The sequence below is a fragment of the Alligator sinensis genome, unplaced genomic scaffold (genome assembly GCF_000455745.1).
Source record: "Alligator sinensis unplaced genomic scaffold, ASM45574v1 scaffold802_1, whole genome shotgun sequence".
Classification (NCBI taxonomy): domain Eukaryota; kingdom Metazoa; phylum Chordata; order Crocodylia; family Alligatoridae; genus Alligator; species Alligator sinensis.
Window position 1 is genome coordinate 198,651 of NW_005841918.1, and position 10,736 is coordinate 209,386.

Here is a 10,736-nt window from a genome sequence, read left to right on the forward strand (position 1 = left end):
TTTCTGGTTCCTTCTGGTGGCAAAGGTCAAGGGTTAGGACCAGGACTTCCAGCCCCAAGACAGCGATCAGGGGATGGGGCTACCCTTGCAGCCTTGGACAGCTCACCAAAACTCAAGTAGCCCTCCTGCCAAAATAATTGCACATCCCAGATGTAGGTCATATGGCTCGATGTGCAATATGTTATCTAGGTGTAAAAACATGCATAGATCAGTGTGTAACACACTGGCTTGTTTAAAGTGTGCCTCTAGACCAGTTTCTGCCATGCCAACTTACTGTGGGTTATCATGCAGATGAGGCGGACAGTTATATACTAAGGCCACAGTGTACAAAATGGTGTCATGGTTTAGATTATGGGCTGGTCTCATAGTTATGATATGAGTATCTGTGAAGACGCGTTGTTCCAACTTGTGATGTTCAGAGAGGTTATGTGTAGTGGCAACACCCATTCATGCAGAATGCTCCACTTTATATATGAGAAGCAAGATTTTTTTTGTGAATATTTTTTACTGGACTAACTATATAGTTGGGAGAGATGTTAGACAAGCTTTTGGGTGCAAAGTGCCTTCTTCACATCTGGGAAAGAAACAATACATTTGGTCTAATAAACGATATCACCAAACAAAACTTGCTTCTTGTATATTTCCTGGACAATCACAGGTATAACCCCACTTCAACCCCATTGTAATAGAAATGAGGTGAAACTCCTACCAAGAATGCACTTCGGACAACTTTCTAGAGTTATTGTCAGTTGTAGAAAAAAAAATGTTCCCCTGACAAATAGAATTTAAAGTTAATTTAATCTGAAATAAACATACGATAGGATCTTGAGAAACAAGTAATATGATGGTTATGTGAAAAGGCTTAGGAGTTTAGGGCAAGTTCTCTCTACACTGTGGAGGGGATCATGCCATAATAACTGAAAAATATTCACTTATTAGTCAAATAACTGAACATACTATCAAGAGGCCAATATGAAAGACAAAGCAAAGATGTAGTAACAGGGTACAGTGACAAACATCTTTTGTCACTGAATCCTGCACCAAGGCTCTGTTTTTAATTTTAATGTGTATCAAGTTAAGAGTTAGATAAACTTGAATCTTTCTTCCACTGTTCTCCTCTGCCTGTTTGAAAGCAAAAAAGAAGCTTTCCTTTATCTCCTGAACACAGAATTTATAGCTGTTTTGCAGGGACAGGGATATCTGCTAGTTTCTATTCCCCAGGCTCTGTTTTTAATAGTCCTTCTCCCAGAACGCCCCCTGACCATGAACGCATGACAAGAGTCACTTCCAGCTTTCCCAGTAAGGTGCACTGCAAAAACTGAGATCCATCTTGTGTTTTTACAGCTTCCGAGAAAATGTAAAAATGTATAGCATTGGTGAAGCTGATGAGAATCCTATTTATCCTGTTGTTGGGAAATCTGTGATCATCAGCATACCTGTCTGCCTAATTTTTAAAATGTATCATAAGTTGTTTGCTTGCTACCAGAAAATAGGTGACAGATTTTTTAAGCCTCACATAGCAGAAATAACTAGTATAACTACTTATAATGTAATGACTGTTTAAAGTATTGGATGCTGGAATTACATTTCAAGTTCTTATTTTATCAACTGTGAAAATCATGGGTTTTGTTGTTATGTACAGCTGTAATATGAATGGCATATTTATCACAATCCATACAAAATGGCACAATATTTTTCAGTTAATTCCTTCTTTTAATGATTCGTATAAACATTACTGTTGTGGGAAATATACCTGTAATATGAGGTGAATGTGAGGGTTTCCATTTTTTTTAAACCGTGTGCTTATTAATTATTATAGGTTGAAGCTGGTGATTCAAAAGATAAAGTGTTGGTGTTTTTCAAGCTGCGGCCCGAAGTCATTACAGAAGATAATCTTCATAGTAATATTTTTGTATCATCTATGTTAGATTCACCTATTACTACCCTTTATCAAGCAGTACGGCAGGTATTTGCACCAGTATTACTAAAGGTGAGTAATTTGCTGTTAAGGTGTTTTTTTTTTTTAATACATTTGAAGAAAATTAGCATTCTGTTTTCACTAAAACATGTTTTCATATTACATGTTAATTGTTCTGAGATGTACTTTTAATTTGCTTTTCTGTTAGTATTAAAAAGAAAATACTTGTAGAGTGGTTAAGGAGTGAACAATATCTTTAATTTCCCTGACATTTTACAGCTTTGTTTCATGCTGTGCCATTTCTCTCACTGCCCCCCACTTCTTTTTTACATTTTGAATTAAATATTGTCTCAGGGCCAGTGCCAAGAGTATACAAACACCATTAGCAGTCTTGCTGCTTTGGATTCCTAGACTGATTTACACAACTTTGTTTTGCCTTAAGGCTGATGAGGCTGATTTTAATTCTATTATTCTCACTGTGCTAACTGATCATGCAGGACTAAATTATGGTTGTTTTGCTTAATTAAGGACAGTTGAATTTGGCAAAAGGACTAGGCAGGATTGCAATGTCTTGCATGTAAAAATATAGAACTTTACCTGAGGATTAATAACTTTTAAAATCATTGTACCTTTTTTTCCTTTTTGATATGGAAGATACCTTCTTTACTGCACTTTTCACAAACAGAAGAAGATCATGGCTAATGTCTCTAATATTACCAAAAGGACTTTCAGTGTTTATAGCGCTGTTTATCACCAGTAGATTGTCCACAGTATTCATGGAGTTATTGCAGAAGGCTGTAATTTGCAGTAACCTTCATTGTTCACTTTAATAAGTTATTTCAAGTGCAGAAGCAAAAGGACTAATGAAAAAACAGTTTTTTGCCACATTCTTTCATTAATATGGTCATGGCATACAATTAGTGTTTGAATTTTGGTGAAAATTATTGGCATTTGTAGCTGGTGTTCCTGTTTGTTCATTCTACGGTTAATCAGACTTTCCTCCTTACATATAAGTTACAGCTCCTATTCCATTGTGCCATAAAACATGTAATTTGTATTAATCGGTAACTTATCTATGAAGGACTGATAATAGGAAAATGGTAAATATTTCTAACGTGCTATGTTCATTCCCTGAAATTTTTGTTGTAGGATGAGAAATGGAGTAAGGAATTTGATCCCAAACTCCAAAAACTTCTTAGCGAGCTGGAGGCTGGTTTGGGCACTGTTCTCAGAAGATCAGATCCTCGTTATCAGGGAACAAAATTCAGTGAAGATGATGTAAGAGGTGTGTCCTACAATTCTTTCTTTTATTATAAAACTTGAATTAGAAATGGAATACATTTTAGATTTAGGAGTTCATTACTTTTCAAAGGGTTGAAGAACCTAACAGAATAGTCTAGAGCCTGCAAGCTTGATAGAGTTGAGCCCATGGAAACTTAATATTAAGCTGTATTACATCAAATCAGAATCAAAACGGGAATGGAATTTTGTATCCCTACAGTGAATTTTCCTTTTAGAAGTTTGTTTTAACTAAAACTATTTTGATCCTATTCATGTGTTTCTGAATGATAGAATCAAGTATTTCTTGTTTGTATTTGCAGCAATACTTACACCAAGTGATGAATTTCAGTTCTGGATTGAGCGTGCTCATCGTGGAAGTAAACTGTGTAGCAAAGAGAGAGCTTCTCATTTTAGAGACCTGTTTGAAACAATTGCAAAAGTATATATTTTTTCTTTTCTTTATCTAATGATGTATCTGTCTCTAATAAAGGATGCACTTGTGTCATATATGAATATTTATGAATATAATATTGGCCCATATTGATATATGGGCAAATTTTACTTTAATTTGTGCTTGTGTATCTCTGGCTAAGGGCTGCTCAAATTTATGTCAGAGTAAATTTGGCTCATTAGAATCCTAATATCTGCTTTAAAAATGGATTTTAACAAAGGAACTACAGGAAGGCTCTAAAATGACAATGAGCTGATGAAAAATACTAAAATTGACAAGCAAGGCGGTGAGGGTGGATTCTGTCCTGCAAAACACTTGAATTAGTTTACGTGCGTGAATTGTGCCATAGAAGTCAGTGGATTAATCATGCAAATAGTCAGAGTATGTTTATTTTTTAGGCAATAAAGTGTTGGCATTTCCCTAAATATAAAGCTATCTCAATTAACAAATGTGTTTGAAATATTTAGAAGTTAAATATTTCTAATATATTATTAGCACAACTATTTTGTTTAAAAATGCATTTGGATTTTTAGGATTATTACAACTTGGATAGTCTCTCTCTATATGAAGCTGTCGATTTAGTGGAGACTACCCGGGATACTGTTGATGATGTATGGAGACAAACAGAATATGACCCTTATCCACAGCCCCGAATGCAAAACCTTTTGGATGTCATAGGTAAAGCTGGGATAAAAAATAACCATATTAATTATGAACGTACATATGAATATAGTCTACAGAAAAAAAAAATCTTACTTTTTATTATGCCTGTTACCTGAATTCATTGAGGGCCGTATATTTGTAATTCATTTGGATAAAATTATAGTAGGCCCTGAGTGAATACTTGTTTATTTATTTGATTTGCATCATTTGGTAGCACATTATCTTTGCAACACTTTGAAAAATATAAATGCAATTCTGTGTGGAATGTAAAGAAAGTATTTCTACTTGCATGATGTGTTTGGTTCAAAGTATATTTTTGTTCTTTTCTAGGTGGCTCTCTTGGTAGGTTTGTTCAGAAAAAATTGGGAACTGTACATCTGTGGGAGGATGCTTTTAATGTTGTTAAAGAAAATCTGAAAACTGGCATCATGATTTGTGAACAGTGGGTAGCAGCCTGTCACCATTTAACTGGACAACTGTGGCAACATTATGCTCCACATCCATGGAAAAATGAGAAGTTTTCTCCAGAAGCATTAGATAAACTCCAGAAACGTCTTGATGAGGTATCAAAGAAAAAAATCAAAGAGTTTTTTTTGAACTGCAAATAAGATTAAGAATATTGTTTAACATTTTGCATCGCTTCTATAATCAGGGCATTGTGTGTTTCATGTTTTTGGGTTCAGCATTTACTTGACTAAGACTGATTCATTGCTAGGGAATTATTTCTGTGAAGGGGTGACATAATGCAGTTTAGGTCCTGTTTATGACCTTTGTTGTGTTTCCTGTTTTTAAATGTAAATGATGAAACAAGTCATGCTGGGTAGCTAAAAATAAATAAAGTGATTTTTCCCACTCTATTCAGCTTTGGTGTCAGAGGCATAACTAACGGGGCTTGTGCCCTGGGTAAACACTGCTGCAGAGCAGGTTGAGATGGGAGTCTTAACTATTCCAGGAATTCAAAAGAAGCCCCCACTGCTGCTGCCATAGTGTGATTTGCCCAAGCCCTGGTTGTTGCTGCTGCTTCTGCTGCCACAAAAGCAGCAGTGGGGGCTTCTTTTGAATTCCTGGAATAGTTAAGACTCCCATCTCAACCTGCTCTGCAGCAGTGTTTACCCAGGGTGCTTTTGTGTGCACAAAAGCACACAAAAGGGTGTGGAGCTGTAGCTGCTGTTGGGGTGCAGACTTTGGTAGGCCACTATTCTGCTGTGTCCAAGGCTGGTTATGCTACTGACTGGTGGGTCCCTACCTGTGGCATTCTGTCTGAAGTTTTGAGCACTGAACTTCAAGAAAGTTATGGAAAAATTATGAAGATTCCAAGGAGAGTGACAAAAATTGTTAGAGGCCTAGGAAAGAAGACTTATGAGAAAAGGCTGAAAGAACTAGGATGGTTGTGTCAGGAGAAGAGAAGACCAAGGGGGATTTGATAGCAGTATTCTAATACCTAAGGGGTGGATATAAAGAAGATGGAGACTAGTCTCTGTGGCCACAGTGGTCTTAAAACGCAGCAAGGGAAACTTAGGTTGGCTGTTAGGACAAACTTTCTCACTATGTGAATGGTTAAGTATCGGAGCCCATTACCTGGATATGTTGTGGAATCTCTATTTTTGGAGGTTTTCAAGAGCAGAATAGACAAACACTTCACTGGGATAGTTAGTCAGGAAAGGGGGTTGGAGTAGATGCCTTCCTGAGGTCCCTTCCAGCTCTACTCTTCTATGATTCTGTGATTCTATAAATAAATATCATCTTTCTGTTTGTAGGTACTAACTATTCGAACACTTTATGAAAAACTGACACATTTTTTACCAACTGGGGAACAAAAAGCATTATTGCACCTTGCCCAGGTTTTTGAGCCCTTTGCTGGTCTCAATCCTGTACACTATAACCCCTACACAGAGGTATAATATATACTTTTATTTTCTATAAGCATTTTTATAGCTTTTTATTGTATTCATATATTCCATACTAACACATTTGCCTGTTTATCTCTAGCCTTTATGGAAAGCTGCCGTGTCTCAGTATGAAAGAATTATTGCACCAGCAGAACAAAAAATAGCAAGCAAATTGAAAGCATTTATTTCAGATATTCAAGACAGCCCACAACAGGTATAACTATTTTTATGATACAAGGTTTTGTTTTGTATGAAGTTATAGAATTCTCAAATAGTTATTTTCAGGCAAAGAAAGTGTTGTTTATGATTATGTACAGTCCTTATGAATAATGTTACCTCAGGGTAACATTGGCAAGGATCCTGGTTTTCTCTGTTTAAAAATCACAAATTCTGATTAAAACCCCCCAAATCAGAGATTAAAATGAAATGCCAGTGTGTGTGTGTGTGTGTGTCTGTACACAGGCACGCGCGCATGTGCGTGTATATGTATCAATTGAACACAACATTTTATTGATATATTTACAATTTTAAAGCATTTGGAAGCCTTACCAGTGTCTCAATCACTATAATAAAATATATTCTAAGTATCTATAAATGTTGGTATTTGATTTTAGGTTTTTTTATCATGGAAAATCAGAGCTCCACCTGTCCTCTGTGCTCACCAGGCCCGTCACTCCTAATCCACAGTCCCCCAGCCCTGCTGGTGCTCCTTACTCCCGATCCACAGTTCCATGGGCCTGCTGGTGCCCTTCACTTCCCACCTACAGCCCCCCAGAATGGGGCCAGGCAGGGAAGCTCGTTGCTGCCACTGGGAGCTCCACCTTGCCATGGCGAGGTGCCCCATGCCCAGCCAGCAGCAGTGAGGGGCAGAACTCCATGCTGCTCCTCTGCTGTTGCTGGGCAGGCAGGGGGCGCCTTTGCCATGGCGGAGTGGGGCTTGCAGCAGCAGCAACAAGCTTCCTCTCCCAGCTGTGCCTTGCCATGCTGGGCCCTGGCCACTGAGCTGTCGAGGTACCAGGGCGAGGGCAGCAGGATGGGGAGCCTGAGCCCATAGTGGGCAGTCCGCCCCTGCCCTGCACACAAATCTGGAGGGTATGTGCTCCCCTGGGAGTGCATGCAGTGGTGGGGAGCCAAAATTACCCTCCCCGCCCGCCCCCGAGATGAGCTGCCCGTGGCCTTGTTCCACTCTCCACTCGGGCCCTGTGGCTGTGCATTCTAGGGCCCCAAGCCCCATACAGCTGGGCAACAGCCCCAGCCCTAGCCCTGCCCAACTCCCTTCCTCACTCCCTCCCTATAGGGGCCTCAATCTACCCTTCCCTACCACCAGACTTACCTGTGGGATTTCTTCTTCAGATGCCTAGTGGCTATGTGCATGTGTGCGCATGCACATGCACATGGTGCCTCCTGCCTGCCTGCTCCCCCTTGCCCCTTGCAGACTGGAACTCTGCCTACCTGCAGATTGCTCTTTGCAAAAGTGGAAAATTCATGTAGTTCTCTGGTAAAATGAAAAATCTTTGTTTTTCTCAATTAAAAGGGAAAATCTGCGCTTCTTTCCATTTTTCTGCAGGCAATGGAAAACCCAGAACCCTGTTCATTAGACATTAGTTGCTTTTCTATATTTTTCTGTTCTAGCTTCTTCAAGCATTTCAGAAGTATAAGGAGTTAGTGAAACGCCCAAGCATTAGCAAAGAATTACTTTTTGAAAGGGAAACATTGCTAGCAAGACTTCAAGACTCTATCAAAGGTAACCATTAATCAAAATACTTTCATAGTGATTTGTTTTTTGGTGGGTGGGGTGGAACTGTTTTATTTCCTCTCTTCTTTACTTAATGCAGTAAAACGAATATACTGCTTGCTGCTATAATTAATTATTTTCTAATTGTTCTATGTTTTGTTGAACACCCATGGTTGGATTTGTACAGATTTTTGCACAGACTTTGAAGCTCGATGCCATGGTGTTCCTGGTGACATTTCTGGGCCACTTTCAGGCAAAAATCTCTCTGAAGTTGTCAATAACATTGTTTGGGTCCGGCAGTTAGAACTAAAGGTAAGAGTTTAAATTCTTTTTCCAGACACTGACTACTGACTTGCTATAAAAATACTTGTAATGTGCACTACTAGGGAGATGATGTACATTTGCAATACTTAATGACTTCTCTATTTTTTTTGAGACTGCTTGCTAAGTAGAATTTGATTTACCTAATACACAGAAAATTGTCTCTAATAAAAAAAGATACAGTGAGCAGCCTCCTACTATGTTTTCAATAAAGTTCATTCTGGAAATATTTAAGAGAATTATAAAAACTAGCAAAGAGCAGTTTCAGTGGAGTTGGGCAGCTTGAGTCATTTACTCAGAAAACAACGTGTGCTATATTGCATACATAATTACTTCTCTGTGTTGCATCTGCTTTTGCCAATGTCATGATTTTAAGTTTTGAGAAAATCTTACTTTGCCTGTTTTCTTCATGAAAATCAAGCAGTCACTTAAATATTGTAATTTTTAAATGCCCTAAAGGGTTGTAACACTATTATGGCATAGGCAATGTTTAGGAAAATACATGTCCTAAGAAGTTACTATTAAAGGGATTGGAAAAAGTGCTTTTAGATCTTCTACATATTTTCTTATATTTTTCCTCTCTGATACTAATCTGCACAATGCTTTTAATAACCCGGGAGGACCGTTGCTTCTAATATTGTAGATAGCCTTATTCTTAGAGGTGAATCAGTCAATATAATTGTGTTTAAAGAAAGATTTTTTGTACATCACTGATTTGCTAAATTCTGATGTCCTTCACCATTGTACTATAATTTTATTTCTCCTGCATATTCCCCAAATCCAGAGAATATAGGTAAGATACCAGGTTATTCACAGAGGATTTGCTCTACTTATTTTAATCTGGAAGCACACATTTAAAAGAACGCCGGTTGGTTTTTTAGTTGCATTGTTAACAGGCTTGTATTAACCTCTCTTAGATTGTAATTTGTATTAACCTCTCTCTGACATTTATTAACTGCATTTGATGGTTGGGGGCCTGTGAGGAAGTTTTCAAAGCCAATTGACTAATTCCTTTATTTTCACAAAACTTTGTTTCTTAAGGTTCTGAGTGTCCATTGAGGCATTTACTTAACTGGGCCTGCTGCTGTCACCTCCTCCTTTTTTCTTAAAGTATTTCTAACTCGAAATGTTGTAACTATTGTTGATATCTTTTAGAAGAGTCATGCTTACCAGAGTAAATTGATATGTTAAAAGACATGATAGAGTCAAAAGCAATTAAGGAAAGGTTGGTTACTGGAAGTTGGAATACATGGCCTAGCACAGAATTTGGGATCCCTGGATCCCAATGAACATGGCTATCTGCAGCATCCCCTACGCTGCCATCTAAACACTGCCCCCTGCCACTGCATGCTTCCAGACTCGTGATGCTCTATGGATGCAGTCCCACACCACTGCACATCCCCTGCTCTGTGCTGCCACTTAGCCAGAATGCTGCATGCCTCATACTCTGTGCTGCTGCCCATTCAGAGCCCTGCATGCCCTCCGCTCTGCGCTGCTGCTTCCCAGAACACCATGGTACCTCACAGTCCTGGCTCAGCACTGCTGCCCTGCCGAAGCCCCACACCACCGCACATCCCAGCTCCACACAGCTGCCTGGCTAGAGCCCCATGTCACTACATACCCCCAGCTACGTGCTGCTGCCTGGCCAGAGCACCATGGTGCTGCCTGAAGACAACCCTGCACCCCATCTGCCCCAGATATGCACACCTGCCTGAATATGACCTCCACACTGCTGCCTGGCCCCAGACCTGTGCTGTCACCTGAGCATGGCCCCACTGTTGTTGCTGCTATGAATCTGGCCTGGGAGCAGTTCCTACAGCAGGTGTGGGCAATTTTTCAGGTGGAGAGCCACTTAATGAGTTTTGGTGAGCTGTAAAGGGCTCGAAGGGTAGTCCCGCCCCTTGATAGGTACCCTGCCCCCTAGTCGCCATCTTGGGACCAGAAGTCCTACCTCCTAACCCCTGACCTTTGCCACCAGTCCCTCCCCTTGCCCCCAGAAGTACTGCTTTTGGGAAGGGGGTTTGCCATCTTAGAAGTGAAAAAAAACAAATTATGCTTTGTTTTTTATGCTTCATAAGGTCGAGAAGCATATACGCTGCCATCACTGCTGCCTCCGAGCTGCCTAGTGGGGTAGTAGTGGCAGTAAAGAGCAGATGCAGGGCAGTGTGGCATGGTGTGTGCTCTGGGAGGCTGCAGCAGGAACAGCCCAGTGGTGGTGATGGGGAGGGGTCACTTTTCCTCTATGCTGAGCAACAGCTTCTGACCTGTGCCTCATAAGGTCGAGAAGCATATACGCTGCCATCACTGCTGCCTCCGAGCTGCCTAGTGGGGTAGTAGTGGCAGTAAAGAGCAGATGCAGGGCAGTGTGGCATGGTGTGTGCTCTGGGAGGCTGCAGCAGGAACAGCCCAGTGGTGGTGATGGGGAGGGGTCACTTTTCCTCTATGCTGAGCAACAGCTTCTGACCTGTGCCGCCGCTG

General features: G+C 40.1%; 1 protein-coding gene across 1 annotated transcript in view; it reads left to right on the forward strand.

The window, feature by feature from the left end:
• Window positions 1-1,363: 1,363 nt before the first annotated feature.
• DYNC2H1 (dynein cytoplasmic 2 heavy chain 1) overlaps window positions 1,364-10,736 on the forward strand; it is a 430,803-nt gene continuing 421,430 nt past the window's right edge. Inside the window, 10 exon segments of the mRNA XM_014517608.2 lie at window positions 1,364-1,438; window positions 1,820-1,990; window positions 3,068-3,203; window positions 3,520-3,638; window positions 4,184-4,328; window positions 4,644-4,876; window positions 6,071-6,208; window positions 6,303-6,416; window positions 7,835-7,946; window positions 8,125-8,249. Of these exon segments, the coding sequence (XP_014373094.1) occupies window positions 1,364-1,438; window positions 1,820-1,990; window positions 3,068-3,203; window positions 3,520-3,638; window positions 4,184-4,328; window positions 4,644-4,876; window positions 6,071-6,208; window positions 6,303-6,416; window positions 7,835-7,946; window positions 8,125-8,249 (1,368 nt within the window).